This window comes from Pituophis catenifer, unplaced genomic scaffold (genome assembly GCF_029215685.1).
Source record: "Pituophis catenifer annectens isolate HBS135680 unplaced genomic scaffold, rPitCat1.0.hap2 SCAF_4, whole genome shotgun sequence".
NCBI classification, from domain to species: Eukaryota; Metazoa; Chordata; class Lepidosauria; order Squamata; family Colubridae; genus Pituophis; species Pituophis catenifer.
This window is the reverse complement of record NW_027256884.1, coordinates 39,737,272-39,757,019: the sequence shown is the minus strand read 5'-3', so window position 1 is coordinate 39,757,019 and position 19,748 is coordinate 39,737,272. Positions and strand designations below refer to the sequence as shown.

The 19,748-nt window shown below is 35.3% G+C and overlaps 1 protein-coding gene across 1 annotated transcript in view; it reads left to right on the top strand.

Moving 5' to 3' along the window:
* CYFIP1 (cytoplasmic FMR1 interacting protein 1) overlaps nucleotides 1-18,990 on the top strand; it is a 58,458-nt gene extending 39,468 nt beyond the window's left edge. The window contains exons 19-31 of the mRNA XM_070943394.1: nucleotides 314-390; nucleotides 1,296-1,404; nucleotides 2,134-2,253; nucleotides 5,130-5,329; nucleotides 6,808-6,895; nucleotides 9,013-9,156; nucleotides 9,920-10,010; nucleotides 11,148-11,278; nucleotides 13,674-13,746; nucleotides 14,450-14,544; nucleotides 16,140-16,378; nucleotides 17,299-17,446; nucleotides 17,531-18,990. Of these exons, the coding sequence (XP_070799495.1) occupies nucleotides 314-390; nucleotides 1,296-1,404; nucleotides 2,134-2,253; nucleotides 5,130-5,329; nucleotides 6,808-6,895; nucleotides 9,013-9,156; nucleotides 9,920-10,010; nucleotides 11,148-11,278; nucleotides 13,674-13,746; nucleotides 14,450-14,544; nucleotides 16,140-16,378; nucleotides 17,299-17,446; nucleotides 17,531-17,695 (1,680 nt within the window). The 3' untranslated portion in view covers nucleotides 17,696-18,990. The remainder of the gene's footprint in view (nucleotides 1-313; nucleotides 391-1,295; nucleotides 1,405-2,133; nucleotides 2,254-5,129; nucleotides 5,330-6,807; nucleotides 6,896-9,012; nucleotides 9,157-9,919; nucleotides 10,011-11,147; nucleotides 11,279-13,673; nucleotides 13,747-14,449; nucleotides 14,545-16,139; nucleotides 16,379-17,298; nucleotides 17,447-17,530) is intronic.
* The last annotated feature ends 758 nt before the right edge of the window (nucleotides 18,991-19,748 follow it).

Below are 19,748 nucleotides of genomic sequence, written 5' to 3'. Positions count from 1 at the left end.
TGTTGTCTTGTCTGAAAAATATTTTAAGAAGTATAATGAAATGAAGGTGAATAAATATGAACAGATGAATTAGTACTGAATTTAGAATATCCAGGTGCATATGTTTATAGTTTAATAAGTCATATGCAGAAAACAAGCTGAATATCATAGATATTTTCTTAATAATTATGTAAGTGGAACAAAATTTCCTCAAGTTGGAAGATAGATTACACAGATTGAATTGCTGGGGAAGATCCCTTTTCATCCTCCATTTTAAAATGCTCAAAAGAAAATGCATTTGAATAAAGTATCTAATCTTTCATATTTTCTTTAGGTCAACTTATGTTTTGATCAGTTTGTCTACAAGTTGGCAGATCAGATATTTGCATATTACAAGGTTATGGCAGGAAGGTATGTGACTCCATTAAAGTTTGGGGCTAGCCTGGGCCTTTCAGTTACTTCCTTCCCAGGGTCTGAATCAGCATGATGAATGGTAAATGATGTGAAAGTTGTAGTTCAACAATATCCTGTGTGGCAAATTTATTTACATTGCCATACATTGGACGTATGCCATACATTGAAAGATTTCTTAGTGGACAATCATTTAAATATGAGCCAGCAATGTGATACAGTTGCCAAAAAAGCCAGTGCGTTTCTAGGCTTCATTAGCAGAGGGATAGAATCAAGATCATGTGAATTGTTAGTACCACTTTATAATGCCTTGGTAAGACCACACTTAGAATATTGCATCCAGTTTTGGTTGCCACGATGTAAAAGAAATGTTAAGATTCTAGAAAGAGTACAGAGAAGAGCAACAAAGATGATTAGGGGATCAGAGGCATCTAAAATACAGGAAGAACAATTGCAGCAATTGAGTATGTTTAATTTAATAAGAAGGACTAAGGGTAACATGATAGCAGCTTTCCAATATCTAAGGGGCTGCCACAAAGAAGAGAGGGTCAGCCTATTCTCTAAAGCACCTGAAGGCAGAATAAGAAGCAAATGGATGGAAATTTATGAAAGGGAGAACCAACCTAGAAATAATGAGAAGTTTCCTGACAGAACAATTGAATCAGTGGTACGGGTTGCCTTCAGAAACTCGATGCTCCATCACTGGAGATTTTTAAGAAGAGATTGGACAACCATTTGTCTGAAATTGTGTAAGGTCTCCTGCTCAGGGGATCGGACTAGAAGACCTCCATAGTCCCTTCCAACTCTGTTATTCTCTTACTGTGTTATTTTAAAATATTGACATAATGATATTAAAAGATAACTTCTATTATAGAGTGTTATTTAATATTCTCACTTTTGTGCAGCCTACTTCTGGATAAACGATTAAGATCAGAATGTAAGAATCAGGGTGCAACAATTCCATTGTTAACATCTAATCGATATGAAACATTGCTAAAACAGAGACATGTCCAGGTTGGTATACTATTCTTTCATTGCATCTTTTGATTACAACTCACATCATGTCCAAGCAACCTCACTAATGCTTGTCTGAAATTTCCTTTTTTGTTTTATTTTAAAAAGATTCACATTTAAACAAATATTTAGTAGCCCAATCTTCTTAATCCTGTCTATGTGGTGGGGATGGGCTCTTGTATCTTAATATAGAGGTTGAAAGCATGTTTGAGAACAGCAGTCCTATTTGCGCCTCTTCCAGTTCAGGCTCAGCTAACTTATGGTTAAGGAAGGTAAACCTGGTCATAGTATGAAAGTGAACCAAATTTGGACATCAGTGTGGGCCTAAACATGTCACTTTAGTTGATAATGTGAATAATTAATATTTCTATAATTTAGTATAACCTGTGAATAATTAACATAATTTGGGTATGTCATACTTGCCAGTTATTTTGCTACATTTCACCCATCAAAGATTAATTGGGTAGGTGTCTATTACTAATATGTGGTTTACTTGCTGGTACAAGTAAAAAGTATTAATGTAGTTGAGCATGTAGAATTAATTTATTTAAGTGACATTTCCATCTTCAGGAATGTACTGTGATCTGGAAAAATTTATTTACGCTTCTTGCATAACAGTTCTGCAAACCAAACTTACCTTAACATATGTGGGGCTCAGGACATTTGTTCTTACAGATATTAAATAATTACATTAAAACTTCATTTAATATTTTTGTCTGTTTCCTTTAGCTTCTTGGTCGGTCAATTGATCTGAATCGCTTGATCACGCAGAGAATTTCGGCAGCTGTGTACAAATCAATGGAACTGGCAATTGGGCGTTTTGAAAGTGAAGATTTGACCTCCATTGTAGTAAGTGCTGAAATTCATTAGGAGTTAATGTCCCACTGGGTCTGGAGTTAATAGAATATGTCAAATTTGACAAGGTTCCTTCAACCAGTTGTTATTAATAACAAAGTTAATGCAGGAGTGTAATGTGATCTGTGCAAAGAAATACAGATACTCCTTGACTTACAATCATTCATTCAGTGACCAAAGTTACAATAACACTGAATAAGTGACATATGACCATTTTTCATAAAACCGTTGCAGCATCCCCAAGGTCACCCAATCAAAACTTGGTCGTTTTTGGCAACTGGCCTGTATTTATGATGGTTGCAGTGTCCCAGGGACATGTGATCACCTTTTGCTCTGAAAGGCACAGTCAGTGGGAAAGCCAGATTCACTTAGTAACTGTGTTACTAATTTAACAACTGTAGTGATTCATTTAACAATTGTGGCAAGAAAGGTCATAAAGTGGGACAAAACTCACTTAAATACTGTTTTGTTTAGCTTCAGAAATGTTAACTGGGCTCAATTGTTATAAATCAAGGGCTACCTGTAATTTATTTCTGTCCTGTACCATCTGATTTCTGGATTTTCCTTGATTAGAAACATTTGGCTCAGAAGGAATAAAAAACTTTCCCTGTCCATGAATCTGACTGATCACCAGAAAAATGACAATAAGAGAAAAAGGAGGAGTGTCCAGCTAGGATTACTTGTACTCATCAATGAATTGTTATTCTTTTTGGATATTCTTCTGTCATCATTCTTCAAGGTTAGGGCTTATCTGTACTTCTTAAGATTCTCTTACTATTTTGTGTGGGTAAGAATAGTAACATTATCCTCAACCCACCTCTAGATTGCCAGAAAGGTAATCTCCACCTCCTGTATGCATTGTTCCCCCCCTCCTTGACCAGCATAAGCAGGACAGGGTCCACCTGCTGTGCATAATACCATTTTGCATAAATGCCTCTGTTGCAATTGGATGGAGTATGCTATGATAGGCACACACATCCTCCAATCACTGTTCTGTGCCTTCAGTGACCATTTCATCCTGGGCTAGTGAGCTGAGAGTCCATTTTAAATGAACCATTGCCTGAAAGCCATGAAAGCTACCTCAACCAAGAAACAGCCACATGGCCATTTTGCCAGTGGGAATGGCAAAAGCTGAAAGTTACGCAATTCCCAGTGTTTCGTCATTGCCTCTTTGCCCATTTAAAAATTGCTAGCATTGAAATGATAACATGTCTTTATTGTTGTAAAGTAATACCACAATAATAAATAATAACCATAATAAGTAATATGGTTCGGTGGCAATCCTTTGATGAGCTGCTTGCTCTCTCCCTGGCATCCAGAGCCCACATCCTTTTTCCATAAATGGAGTATCGGAGTAATCGAGGTAGGTCAGAAACATTGAAAGGTGTAAATGCCATACATATAATTATAGGTAATATATCAATCAGTCACACCTTTATTAGGGTCAAAGGCCAGCATAAGGAAGGTGGTAGATAATCTATAATTAGATAGTACTTAGATATTAATTAGGAATATGCCTCATTAATACAGAGGACAGGTCGATCAAACAGGGTGAGCAGAGAGTAATTCTGGGTATAGGAATCAAAAGAGCAATTAGCATTTGCCTACTCTGAGATGCTGTAGTAAAATGACACAAGTCCATTTCTCACCAAAGTGAAGGATGTGGTTGAAATATAGAAAGGGGATCATTTCCAGACACATTCAACATCAGTGTCAAGCAGAGATAAAGCTGCATTGCAAATTGCCTTTTGTCTCTATAACAGTAGTTGGTGACCACCTCCAATTGCAGCAATTTCTTTCAGACGTCTATGTAAGGATTGCAGTTGGTGGCCTGTTAATTTTAGGGTTCTTTGAACTGTATATATATATATATATACTGATTTAAATTATGGAGTCTAAGACGTTTTTTCCCATTAATCTGTATAAATAAAATAGAGAGATCTCATGTAGTCTCCTTGTGTAATGCTGTTGGAAATACTGTATGTTTGTGTGAAATGACTGGAAATCGCTTCATTGACTTTTTGCAGGAAAAAAGAAAAAATGAACCTGTGATTTATGATTTTGATGATTACAAAAGATAGACTGTAGAAAGGGAATTATTTTGTAAACCTTAAAGGCATAGGCTAAAATATAAATGTACTTGTAAATGCTGTTAAGACCTTTCTTGCCACAGTTGTTAAGTGAATCAATGGCTTCTCCATTGACGTTGCTTATCAGAGGATTACAAAAGGTGATCACATGACCCAGGGACACTGCATCCATCATAAATATGAGTTAGTTAGCCAAGCATCTGAATTTTGAACATGTGACCATGGAGATGCTGCAATAGTCGCATGTATGAAAAATGGTCATAAGTCACTTTTTTCAGTGCTCTTGTAACTTTGAGTAGTCACTAAATGAACTGTTGTAAGTCAGGACTAGCTGTAAAGGGTGAATAGATGTGCTGCAAACATCTCAATAATACATGCAGTGGAGAAGAACATATACAATAGTTCCAATCTGACCATCTCTGCAAGGACCGAAATAGTTCATGAAAAGAATCTTCCAATATCTTCCAGTGCAACTGAGGGAAAGGCATTGAAATGTATCATCCTAAAGGCTATTCAGTATTTAGGAACTTTCAGTCAGATAGGAAGCCAATGTATCATATATTTAAAATTCTTACTACAAAAATGATTTGAGACTCTGGCTCTTTGTCCATTATATATGTTTGAAATAACTAGGCAAGAAATTATTCCAACATAGATTAACAATTTTCTAAAGTGCATGGTCACTAAAAAAGATCTAATGTTTTATTTATTTAGAAGATTCTGATTTATTTTATTTCTTTCTTTCCTTATGACTTTTATCTATCCATAAAAAACTATCAGGAGTTGGATGGATTAGTAGAAATAAACAAGATGACACACAAGCTCCTAAGCAGATATATGACTTTGGACAGTTTCGATGCTATGTTCAGAGAAGCCAATCATAATGTATCTGCTCCCTATGGAAGAATCACTCTTCACGTCTTTTGGGAACTGAACTATGATTTCCTTCCTAATTATTGCTACAATGGGTCTACCAACAGGTTAGTGAGACAATTTTTAAATATTTGTTTTTGAATACTGTATTTAATTTTATGATCCTGGTAATAAAGTTTGCTCTGGTAGTTACATGTCAACATTATTGTTAAGCAATAGCCAACTTAACTCTGAGGTTTTAAGCACATGATTGTTATCAGAGCTTTCTGTGGACAGGGACTTCTATTTTTTTAAAAAATACTTGAAATAATCCTTTTCAAGAAAGAGATTCAGCAGTTGGCTTGAAGCATAAATATTGGAGAATGACCTACAAAATACTAGCAGCTTCCTAGTTTTTAGCAGCTTCTTTCCCAGTAGTTACTAGATATTTCTATGTATTCTCTTGTGTGCATTTTTATATATGTGCTTGTGCTGTTAAAATTGTTTGTACTATGTGGAGCATGGTATTCGATTCTAGCCTACAGGTTTTATACAATAGCCTCACTATTCATGAATGCAGAGGGAGCAAATATGAATGGAGCTTTTGATCTCATTTAACTAGAACAAACTATGTAAAAAATAGGCTTTAGAACAATTGGGTAGATTCAAAGAATTAAGGTTAAAAAATAAATAAAGGGCAGCAGTTCTGCCAGTGCTTGCATGTAATGTGCAGTGATAATATTTTATATATGTAAGCGTTACGTTTTCATTTTTGTGCCCAGTAGAATAAGGTCTTGTACAAATGTAAGAACCTGGTTGGATTGTATTTCAGTTTTATGCTGGTGATATTCATTTGTATATAACTATTTCAGAGTGTACAGGACCAGTTGTCGATATCCTGACTCAGTGTCTGAAGTAGCGAGAGTCTGAATGTGACAAAAGAGGCTGAATATTTAGCTTCTTAAGAACTATTTCAATTTTACAAAACTGAAGAGAACTTAAGATTCCAGCTCTTGAATTTCACTAAGCAATATGTCAGAAAAGGAGACTTTAGAATCTAAATTTTGATTTAGCCATCTATAAAGCATACTAATCCAACTTTGATGAATATATGAGTGAGATTTTGATGTATCATGTATACACTGGGTAGTCTCAGAAAACAAAGCAAAACCAAAAATTGATAGTATTATAACTATACCATCATTAAAGATTTTTATCCTGAAAGGCATCTCAGCTATAAGCAAATAATGTTTTTCTAGTTAGTATGTGAAGTAACGTACCTTCTACATACCTTAGTGCTTAATTTTTTTGTAGTGATGCTTTTGTATTGCGTGACACATTAATCTCACAGCCTTATTTCTCATAACTCACATAATAATAGAGAAAACTCAGTTCAGATAGCTTATGTAGGGGGAAAAAGAGGATGAAGACAGCCCTCCCTAATAGTTCCCAGAGTATATTTCTATGTTTAGAAATATTAGCATGTTAGTATTAGTAGCGTGATTTTAGTTTAGCAAGATTCTGTCCATTAGTGAGAAAAATAAAGAAATCTATTTGAAAGAATAGATTTTTGGAGCCTGACAGTTGCCTTGTTTGGTTTATATAGGTTTGTTCGAACAGTACTACCATTTTCTCAGGAATTCCAGAGAGACAAGCAGCCCAATGCACAGCCTCAATATCTACATGGATCGAAGGTTAATATTTTTTCCTTATTTGCTTTTCATGTAGCAGGTATTGTCAAATTTTCATTCTGTAGCACTACGTATTATATTTAATTTTGCAGTCAGTACTTTTTTCATTGTGGTCCACTTTAAAAATAGTTGCACTCTATAACTTGTGGGGTGTAATTGTTTATTTGTTTCTGAAAGAAGGATGTACAGGCAGTTGTCGACCATTCAAAGTTGATTATCAGACCACTCCATTGGCAGATAAAATGATCCACTTTTATCCTAGCGGTTTTGTTTCTATATAAAGGAGCTTTTAGAATGCTATGTTCCAGAGCAAAATTCATCCTTAGTTCTAGAAAATGAGATCATAATAGAGGTAGCCCCCTTAGAAGACATCTCATTTGGTCTAAGGTTTTGCCAGTGAAGCAAAGGGGCTATCCAAACTGTTAAACGTATTTTATTATATCACCCGTTTTATGTTGGCACATTCTCAGAGTAAAACTGATCCTTGACTGAATTAAAAGTACTGATTGCTGAATGATACTGCAGACATATTACATTTGTTTATAATCTACAAGTAAGTGGGACTTACTTAATGCTTTAATGAGGAAAAAAACATAATGAAGGTTTGACAAGGAGCATAATTTATTGAATTCGACTTTTTAAAATTCTCTGCAGTTTATAATTTCTGTATCTTGAATACAGACTTCTTTGCTTTGCTCCAAATAGAAATGCAACAAAATCAAAATTCTTTACTGTATACAGTATAATTAAATTGCCTATTTAATTTGAGTATTCAAGAAAGCAATTTCATCAATACCTTCATCAAATATATGAAGGTATTTTTCACAGGATTTCCCCCCTAAATTATCAGTATTGGCCAATACTTACAACTAGTCAAATTCCATAAATTATGCTCAGAGTAAAAATCCTGAGATTGTCATAAAATATTCAAATAAAAATGATAGTTTGCAAATGAGCAAGTAGGTTTCTTTATGATTCATAGTTGCTGCTACATACTTTTTGCACAATAAGTTTCCAATTCTTTGACCTTTTGTTTACAGGGGTTTCTTGTGATGAGGGTTATGCTATCTTCAACCTGTTCTGCTTCCTAAGGAAATTTTCCTTTCCTTTCTTCTTACTTGCTAATGCAAAGGCATTCTGAAGCACTCTTGCCAGACTCTGCTTGCTTCATTGGTGATTCAAGTGAATAATTCTTAATTCTTTAGTGACACCAGTACTGAACCATTGGACTGAGGGGGAGGGAAATGTCACATTAGAAAGAGCATTTGGGATTTATTATCCTTAAGTTTGTTTCATAGTGCTGTTAATTATCTGTATTTTGTTATATTTCTTGTGGCAAAACAGTCTTTGTAACATTAGGCTGATACTAACACGTAAAAGATTTTCCTATACATTACTGTGTGTATTAGATTCATTAAATGGCAAATTCATATTCTAACTTTTTTTTATCTCTAAAATCTTATAATATAAAGTAGTAGAAATCATGTACCAAGTTTTTGCCAGATGTAATGGGCAGAGTGTCAGATTAAGACTGGGAGATCCAAGTTTTATTTCCTCTCAACTATACAACTCTTAGCAATTTCAGAGCTATTTGTTACTTCTTTCTATATTTTGAATCTATTTGTTTTTAAATGTGGGTCCTGCCAATTCAGTGTAATAATTGCAAGATTTTTTCTTTTTAAAAAAGAGAAGGGTAGTGGATTACTGCAATGTGCTCTACTTGGAGTTGTTCTTAAAGACTTCCTGAAAGTTACAATTGGTCCAGAATAGTGTGGGATACATAGTTCAGAGTACATTGCCCATATCACACTGCTGTTGCGTAAGCTGCATTGGCTTCCAGTTTCTTTCTGAGTGCAATTCAGGATCTAGTTACCACCTTTAAACCCTATATGGCATAGGTTCAGATTATCTGCAGGACTAATTGCATTTAATTAATTACAAAATTCATTCTATTTGTTCTTTTACTTTTAACTGAAAGTATCATATATTTCAAACATCATTTTACTTTTTAAAATTAAATGTGACTTGATTCCCTGAAAGGATTCTTTCATATATTTTGTAATGAAAGGAGAAATACCTTCTAATTTTATTTGAATGGCTTGCGTTGTTCTCCTCTCTAGGCTTTGAATCTGGCATATTCTAGCATTTATAGCAACTATAGGAACTTTGTAGGCCCCTCTCATTTCAAAGTGATCTGCAGACTACTGGGATATCAAGGGATTGCTGTGGTGATGGAAGAATTACTGAAAGTTGTCAAGAGTCTGGTACGTGGATTATTTTTATTTCAGTAAAATAGAAAAAGCAATCCTTTATTCAGTTTCATTTAATCACTCAGGTTTTGAATGTTATGTTCTTCACATATTTTGGATCACAATTCGTACTGCTCCAGCCATTAAAGGAGTATTTCTGGGAATGCCAGTGACTATAAATGACTGAGATAGTATGAAAATAGGAATTATAATTTTGTGTGAAAATCAATCTTAATTATATAATTCTTAGAAGCATAAACTTTATTCTAGGGTTGTTTCTCTTGAAATATAAAATTTCATACTATAGTATTGATGAAAGAAGAAAGTCACTGGAAGTTTTAGTTTATCAATTAAAAATATTTGACATCTTTCTACCATTTCATTTGGGGAATTCAGCTTGTCCCACTGTTTTCCAGGGATATCATCAAAGTATGCTTAGTCATATCTAGTTAATTTGCCTAAATTTACATCTTGTATTAGCAGTAAACAATACAATTTATGTTTTCACTCAATCATTACTCTTTTTTAAATACACAAATGTACCTATATAGAGATGAATTGTGCTTTTTGTACAACTATTGCACTTGTATGTCTTATCATAAATGTGTACACTTTGAAGCATTGTTCACATGGCAGTGTTCACATTTTTATACAAATGAACTCTGCTTAAGATGGCAGTACAATTAAAACATAGCTTGTGTCTTATGAAACCCAGTTCAATTTATGCTTTATTCAATTTACGCTTATTTAGCAATATTATTTATATTTGCTTTCTCAGTTACAAGGCACAATTCTTCAGTATGTAAAGACCTTAATGGAAGTAATGCCCAAAATCTGTAGGTTGCCTAGACATGAGTATGGCTCCCCAGGTAAATTCAATTTTAATTATGTTAATAATGAATGTTTGTTTCTTCTTTTTATTGGGTTATTTAATAAACAATTTAAGCAGGGGTGAAATCTAAAAATTTTCGCTACCGGTTCTGTGGGCATGGATTAATTAGTGGGTGGGGCTTGGTGGCCAGGTGACTGGGTGGGCGTGGCTTGTTGGTCAGGTGGACGTGGCCAAGTCGACGTCACTTCGTTGCCCTTTTTTAACCTACAAAATGCAACACAACACAACTGGCTCACCCACAATGTAAAAGCAGCTGTGCTAGACCCAAAATGGCCCCTGCAACAAGCAGGAACCTCACACAGCCACAAAAAGCCCAAAAAACCAACTTTCACACTTTACATACACACAACACAACACAACTGGCTCACCCACAATGTAAAAGCAGCTGTGCTAGACCCAAAATAGCCTCTACAACAAGCAGGAACCTCACACAGCCACAAAAAGTGGCTTTCACCAAACCAACTTTCACACTTTACACACACAAAATTCCACATACAGCTTTGTGAGATTTTGTCTGTTTGTGTAGTTAGAGTGAAACACTAGAGAAACACCCAAAATCTCAGAAAGCTGCACAAATATTATTTTATTTTTATTTTCATATAAAAGCAGCTAAATTTAAAACTTCCTAAACTTTAAATGGCTAGGTCTAAAAAAAGAACAACTAAAAAAACCCCTTGCCTCTACTTGCCATAGTTGTTAAGTGAATCTGGCTTCCCTGTTGACTTTGCTTGTCAGAAGATTGCAAAAAGTTGTCACATGACCCTGGGACATTGCAACTGTCATAAATAAGAGTAGTTGCCAAGCATCCTAATTTTTATCACATGACTATGTGGATGTTGCAATGGTTATGTGAAAAACATCATAAATTATATTTTTCAGCACCATTGTAACTTTGAATGGTCTACTAAATGAATCATTTAAGTTGAGGACTATCTGTAATGAATATAGGGGTGAAAATACTAATTTTCTGTGAACAGCAAAATGTAGTGTTGACTTATGTGACCTTTTATCTCTCTCTCTCTCTCTCTCTCTCTCTCTCTCTCTCTCTCTCTCTCTCTCTCTCTCTCTCTCTCTCTCTCTCTCTCTCTCTCTCTCCTATTACCACATTCTTCAGGAATTCTTGAATTCTTTCATCATCAGCTCAAGGATATTGTTGAATATGCTGAACTGAAAACAGTATGTTTCCAAAATCTGAGAGAAGTGGGAAATGCTATTCTCTTCTGTCTCCTCATTGAGCAAAGCCTGGTAGGTGTGGAAAAGCAGTGTCAACAACAGATTACAGTACAATGAAACCAAAAGAGCATACAGCATGTATTGTAATGCCATCATGCAAATGCATCCTTACATATTTGTGCCCCAAGTCCATAAGACTGTTTGCATAATGACATTGTCATACATGTTTCAGCATTTGCCCCCTGCTGCAGAAGCCAGTGGTATTGTTTCCCTGGCTGCTTCATACATTAAAGATTATGGTTTATGGTATAAAATCAACCATCAATTAAGAACCTTAACTTTCAAATACTTTTTAGTTATTTATGAAAATAACATTGTGAAGAAGAAATTCTAACATTTTTCATAAGAATTCATATTCAAAATTTGCACAAAGACAGGCTGTTATTTTGGGTCTTTTTCCGTTCAAAGGAGAACTTCTATTTCTTTTATGCCCTCTGCTGTCTGGTTTAGAAAAAGGACTTTGAAAAATAAAAATCTGTCTTTAGAGAAATTACAGAGAAGTTCTGAAACACCATCAGTGTTGAAGATACATGAGTAATCAAAAATCAGAATGGTTCTTCTTGCGATTACCTAAGTGCTCATAAAATGTTTTCTAGTTTTAAAAATATTATACTATATATACTTGAGACTGAGCTACTCTGTAGAGAAGCAGTCCTTCAACAGTAATATTTTCTAGTGTCTTGGCAATTCTATATATCATCTAAGGCAGGGGTCACCAACCTTTCGGACCTCAGGGACCACTAAATTGATAATTTTAAATCCCGCAAACCACTAATATGATCTGCCTAATGACCAGATGGATGGGCGTGGCTAGGCGGGCATGTGACTGGTGGGCGTGGCCAACTTGATGTCACTCACATTGAGGGGCACCTTGATGGCCTCTACTCACCCTTTCCCTGCCAACCACTCCTCGCCTCCCCACCTGGGCTCCTTAGGGCCCCAACAGGAAGCAATTGTTGGAGCTAAGCAGCCACCACAAGAAACAGTTGGCACAACAACTGGCTCAGTTCAAATTTGATCTGATCAAGGAGGCTCAACAGAAGCACCTCACTGAGGACTACAAGCATAGGCTTTCCAAGCAGAGGGATGACTTGTGGGAGTACAAGGCCAGGTACCGGCACCTGGAGGCTCAGCGGGCTGAGATGGTCAGCGGGCCATGATACAGTCCCACTGGAACAAGGCCCTCCGGCTCTTCGCCACCAGCGGTACTTCCCCCAAGCCTTCGCCCAAAGCCCCGCACCAGGCAGCTGAAACAGACCCCAATTTGGAATTTCTGCCCCCCTCTGACCTGCACAAAAAGGCCCCGAAAAAATGCAAATAATTTTTCTGCGGACCACCAAAATTTTCTCACGGACCACCAGTGGGCCATGTACCACCAGTTGGTGACCACTGATCTAAGGTGTCTGCATGGGTGGCTAAACAAGTTAAGATGGCAGTAGTGATTATGTTATTGACAATTTGCCTCTTTTTATTTTCATTGGCAAGTACATGTATAAAAAGAGGGGCTTTGCATGCTGGTGACTATATATTCTTATTTGAAAGTTCTGCCAAGCTAGCTGGAATAATCATTGGGAAGAAAAACCTGTGCTGTAAATGCCCAGTAGCATAATCTGTGTACTTCCTTTGTTCATTCCGCATATTGAAAGTATATTCTGAAAACAACCCTGTTTGCTACCTTATGAAGATGGTCTTCCTGAATTTTTGATGCTGTTAGACTATAAAACAGCCTTCTGGCTCTGATGGTTTCATCAGTGTTAAGTGTCTAAATGAACAATTATCAAATTCACTGCATTTTGAAGATATATATATTTTTTAAATGAAAGCCCTGTCATTACTTTCCTGAATTTTGGTTCTATTATGAAAACTAGCCTAGAGGAGATAGTGGATTTTAGAATAACATTGAAAACAAAAGCTTAATTCAATATCCAGTTGACATCTTTCCATCTGCTGCTTGAACAATGGAAATTAATAATTTGTGTTATGCTTTTTGATAAACTGTGCTATATGGCTTAATTGTTTTGCTCATCAAATAAAATTTTATCCTGCCCATAAAACTACTTTGCTATTCTGATAAAAAGCTTTTATAGTGAGGCAAATCTACCAAAAGATCATTACATTTAAAAAATGTAATACTTGCTACCCTGGTGTTAATCAATGATTCCTGCTGGTTGTTTGAGTGGGATTAACCATGTTCCTCAGCAGTATTTCTCTTCTCATTTTCCTCATTTATGAAACTGTTCCTATACATGGGGGCACAAGCCAGTTTCCATCAGGAAATCATGGAAAAAATATTCTCTTTTTTGGATATTGCTACTTCAGTTCAAAATCAGCCAACAACTTTAGTGTTGCAGTCAGAGATTCCCAATCACAGCTTTCTAGTGTTACATCTTTATTCTCTTTGTTGCAGTCATTGGAGGAAGTTTGTGATCTATTGCATGCAGCGCCATTCCAGAATATTTTACCAAGAATTCATGTCAAGGGTATGCTTTTTCCTATGGCTTTCCAACCGAAATACTCACACCAAATTATGCTGTCTGTGTGGGACTGCTAAATCAAGACAAGAAGCTAATGAAGCACAGCACACATTTGTATCAGAATTAAATAAGTCCTTTGTTATAAATGGTGCATAGATTAAGCAGTTTACATGGCTGGAGAAACTTAGAGTGATTAATGAAGTGAAGGCACTTTCTGCACTTTATATTTTTTCCTCATTTAAGTTTTGTTTTGAGCAGTTCCCCCCCTTTTTTTTTCTTGTATCGTTTACACATCCTGTTTACAAAATGAAATTTCATCAGTCTTTCTTCTCATTTAGTAGTTAAGAAAATGTGTCATCTTTGTCAGTTATTTGCCACAGAACATTTCCTTTCACAAGATATATAAGCCATGTGCATTTTAAAAAATAGGATGTTTTTCTGCGTATACAAAAAAAGTATGTGGCAGCAAATATACGTTTAAACTTCACGGCTCCATTTTAGGAGTGAAATAAAAAGCTCTGACATTAGTATTTATTTTGTACTCTCAAATCTACGAAATGTGGTGGTGGAATAAATCAAACAAAGCATTAAACTGAAACAGGCTTTATTAGCCTCCTTAAGACTCCGAATGCAGAAAGTTGGGATAAAAGAACAGTACGGTGAATAAATGAAAAATAAGTCACATTATTCTCTCTTTGTCTGTTTCCAGAGGGGGAAAGACTTGATGCTAAAATGAAGAGACTAGAATCAAAATATGCTCCACTCCACCTTGTTCCATTGATTGAAAGACTGGGAACACCTCAGGTAGTCTTTACATTTTTTACATAACTGCCATTTTACTTACTTGCTTACCACTATGTAGAGGATATAGTTTTTTGGTATCCTTTGTTGCTTGAATTAGTAATGTAATTTCTAAAGAATGAGATTTTATCTCAGTGGATTCACAATTCATATTTTAGAGAATTATGTGCCATACACAACACCAGCTAGCCAGTTTATGTGATTTAGAACACTAAATAAGGTTGGCCACAATTAATATTTGGATAGAGAAACTATTTGGCAGAACAGAGCTGTAAAAGTAAACTGGGAAACTGAAACAAAAGGGAGTGAAAACTATTTTCATACTATACCAAGAAACTGCACAAATATGCCTATGAGTTAGTGAGAATAAAAGATGGCCCTCCCTTTTTTAATTTACATATATTTAAGGTTTACAAAAACATAATTTTCCTCTTATTGGGAGAAAAAATCCCTTGAATATTCAATTTTCATATATTCCAAAAGTAAATACCTTTCTCATTTATCAATTCCATTCATGAGAAAAAGATTTGCTTAAGATGTCTTAAGGAGTATTTTGACAATATTTTGTGCCATTTTGTTTGAGATATACAGATATATTTGGAATGTTGAGAGCAAATTTAGTCTAGTGGTTAAGGCACCAGGCTCAAAACCAGTAGGTCATGAGTTCTAGTCCTGCCTTACATTTGAAAGCCAGCTAAGTAACTTTGGGCCAGTCACTCTCAGCTCACAACATCAGGCTAGGGCAGTCCTGGGTATTTTACAGCCTGCAGGCCATATTTGGTCTGTGGACTGTCTCTGTCCAGCCTGCACCTGTGTCAGTGGAGGGGGGGGGTGTCAGCTGGGGGGAGGGCATCAGCAGAGGGGGGGGAGGCAGTATTGGCAGGGACTTGGGTGATGGGCAAGGTGTTGGTGATGGGGAGACAGGAAGGTGGCCATCTGCATCAGTCCCAGTTTCTTCTATGTCTCACTTCTGGGCTAGGCAACAAGCCAGTTGATCAATTCCTGTTGCAACTAATGGATAAACATTTGGTTGATTTGAAAAAAAATATGGAAAAATGTGAGAAAGAAAAAAAATCAAATGTTAGTAGGCTCTTTTTGGATTCAATGACTACATCTATTAATACAACACTGGGGAAACCATAATAGCTAATGATGTAAACATAATGTGGAATTTCCTCCAAAATATGATGTTTTATGTAGAATTCTAGGTTTAATGAGCTTGGGATTCAGTGAAGAAAATCACCCTCTGCAGGTGAAAAGAAAACAACACATTTTGTTAAAAGAATGGATTTGAATCTTTATTGATTTTTGAAGTCTTTCAATTGTAGAAATTGAAGATGGATCAGTATATTTCTCTATCATGTAGCTTTAATGTGTTAAAAGAGTGAGCTGGTTATATGTTAATATTGTATACATTTTATTTTTAAATTTTAGTTACACATACATTATTTTGTATGACTTTCATCTAAATTTCAGTAATTAAATAAAAACAATTTAAAATTGAATGGGAAAGTATCATTTTCCATCCTATTTGAAACTCAGTAGCTCATTTTCACACTAATATGTTCTTTATACTGTACTGTTGGTTGCAATTATAGCAAATTGCCATTGCAAGAGAAGGAGATTTGCTAACTAAGGAGCGTCTCTGCTGTGGACTTTCTATGTTTGAAGTCATCTTAACAAGGATTCGAATATTTCTGGATGATCCCATATGGCGTGGGCCTCTCCCTAGCAACGGTGTGATGCACGTAGATGAGTGTGTGGAATTTCACCGCCTTTGGAGTGCAATGCAGTTTGTATACTGTATTCCAGTGGGAACCCATGAATTTACTGTGGAGTATGTATTCAAATACTGGCAAAGGCACTGCTATTTAATATTGCTTTATTTTTATTTCTGAGGTTAGATATGACTATGATATAACAAAGGAATTAACAATTTATTGTATTACTAAACTCTTAATCCCCTTGCAAATATCAGTAAACTATATATTAATGTTGGTACAGTTGCGTTATTCAAATGCATTTGGATGATAGTCTTAAGACTTTAATAACTATGTTAGACCAACACGTTAAAATACTATTTTAAATATAGTTTGATAAATGCAGAAATGATAATCTGATACACAGTTGACTATGATTACAATGATTCTTTGTTTTTCAGCATCTAAACTTTGGAGATATCAAATCAGTTTTATAGTTTTTGGGGTGGTTCTGTTTCATGTAATTATTTCTTTAGAATTGGATGATGATAAAGATGGTATACTGAGGCAAAAATAGCATACAATAGTATTAGCCAGGGATGCTGAAATGGCTGTTTTTCTGATCCCCAAAAAACCAACACGAAATAGACAGAATTCAAAAAAGCCAAGACAAAGTAGATAAAATCCAATATTTGGCTCTTTCTTTGCATTTTTAATGGTTAAAAAGATAGATGCTTAAGGCATCCATTTCACCCCTAAATCTAAAATCCCATCCAGCCCTACCCATTTCTGAAATATAATTTTGACTGCATACTTATTAGCAGCACCATATAATAAAAAGATATTGCAAAATTCTGCAGAACATTGTCAGGATTGTTAATTGTAGTGACAGATTTGGGATTGAGAGCCTGTCTCAATCTGTCTCAGTCTCTTAACACATTGTAAGCCGCCCTGAGTCTCCGGAGAAGGGCAGCATATAAATCAAATAAAAAATAAAAAATCCTGATTTACCCTACTGAATATAACGTAGTGCTTTCTCTACACTTTTACTTTGCAGACAATGTTTTGGAGATGGGCTGCATTGGGCTGGCTGTATGATTATTGTGCTTTTGGGACAGCAGCGTCGATTTGATGTGCTCGATTTCTGTTATCACTTACTGAAAGTACAGAAGCATGATGGCAAAGATGAAGTCATCAAGAATGTGGTAGGTTTAACCAAGGTTTATTTCTCACTTTGTGTTTCATTTTGGTATCTTTTCTTTTTACTGATTATCATTTTCGTTTTTTAGCCTTTAAAAAAAATGGTTGAGAGAATTCGCAAGTTCCAGATCCTGAATGATGAAATTATTGCCACACTGGACAAGTATTTGAAATCTGGTGATGGAGAAAGTACACCGGTGGAACATGTTCGCTGTTTCCAACCTCCCATTCATCAGTCTTTGGCCAGCAACTAGAAAAGACCTGTGATCTTTTGGAAACAATGGACAGTTGCAACACATTTTGAAACTAGATTTGTTGCTTAAGGGAGACTGCCCTGATCTTCATTGCTTTCCAGGATCAACTAAAACATTTGAATGATTGTTTTCAAACTCAGTGACTATACACAAATTTCAGATGTTAGACTACTTTTTAAATACTTTTGATAAAACACTTTGCAATGGAACTATTTTAGGCGTAAATCTTTGCGTTTCTCCAGTTTTTATAATTGTTTTAAAGGCTTAATATAAGGGATCTTTATTTACTTTTGCTAACAAAAGTGAATTTTATTATAGGAGTGTGCTTGAAATGTTTTTGTATAAGGAAAGTATTAAGCTGCTCAGCTTATCTTTTAAAGACACTCCATTTGCTATTTTTTAATCAATAGAATGTTGTCTTTAGAAAACTATTTTACCCCATAATGTAATCAGCTTTGGAAATAAAAGATTTTAATGAGATTTTAAAAGTATGATTGTAAGATAAAAATAATTAATGCTTCATGTTTATTCAGATTTAGGGAATTGGTTAATACCCTTAGAATAAAGGACTTCTGTTTTTTTAGCTTCTCATATAATTGATGAATCTGAATCCTGTTTTTATATCTCATTGGAAGCAAATAAAGTTGAAAGTGGAATTATTGTGGAATAGTATGTAGGGAACACAGCTTACATTTACCAGCTTAGAATTATACACGTTTCAAGGGTTATTTAGTTGTAGAAAAATTGTCTTCAGACTCTTAACTGTTCTAGAATTATACTTTGATGAGTCATGTTTCAATAATTAACAGTTTTCTAAGGGTTCTCTCTGTTAGTTCTCTCAAAATTCTGAATTAAATATTACTATAATTTTAAAGTATTGTTTGGCTTTCCTGGTCTAAGAATCACTGTTTCAATCATGTATAAAGTCAAGACGTTTGCAAGACAGCTTATCTCTGTATCCAATTTTCTAGGTAGCCTAATTGTATTTATAATGTAAGTAGTAATATTAAAATTTCTAATACAATGCAAACTATTCTAAGATTATAGATTATCATACCTAAGAGCAGAGATGATCAACCCGTAACCATAAGAACTTCTTTCTAATTTGAAGTAGGAAACACATAGGCTAAGTTGACAAAATATTTAGCTTGGTTAACATAATGTGATAAATTTTGAACTATTCAATCCCATAATGTAATGTTATGGAACTCTGCCATAAATTTCTTTTCTAAATGTTAAAATAGGCTAACTTGTTGGGATAACCTCCAGAAATAAAGAAAAATGGAAAGTCATTATCCTATTTATTTTCACGATATACCTCTGCTCGCTGCAGCACTTCCAGTTAAAAGCTTGCCTATCCTTGCTTTAAAAGATTATATGGATAGCTCTGGTTTAATGTTTACTTGTTTGGCAACCTTTCCTGGTTATGGTGCTGAACAAGGGAGTGCCTACTACCAGGTCTCATGATTGTGGCCTTTACAGCGTCCTGCAGTCACATATTCAGAGTTTGTAGCTTTCACTGTTTACTTCTAACAAGCAAAGTCAGTGGAGAAGCCAGGAGGAGATGGTGAGCCCTGCAAATGGCTATTGTGTGACTATTGAACATTACGACTGGGTAGGATTTGCATAATGACAGCAACTGGAACCGCCACAACTGACATCATAGCTGATTACTTTGTCACTTACCAACAGAACACCTAAAAACTGCTACAATAATCCACACTATTTCCCACAACAGATGCCTTCAGCCATTAACTGAAACATCTAATTTCATTGCATTTTTATTCTTCCAAACATTTTGAGACTTTTTTCTAATTGAATGCAATCTACTGCCAAACTGATAATAGAGTAAACAATTGGCATTTGATGCGCTCTTATTGCATTTTATCAGGATGTAATTTATTCTCTTTTAAGCTTTTTCCAGCTCAGTCTCAGTTAGTTTCCACCTTCCCAATTTTGAAGGTCAGCTTCTCAACTTTTTTCTTCCATATAGAGAAGCTGAAACATAATCTACAGGCATTCCTCCATTTTGCAAACACACCTAAGCCTGCCT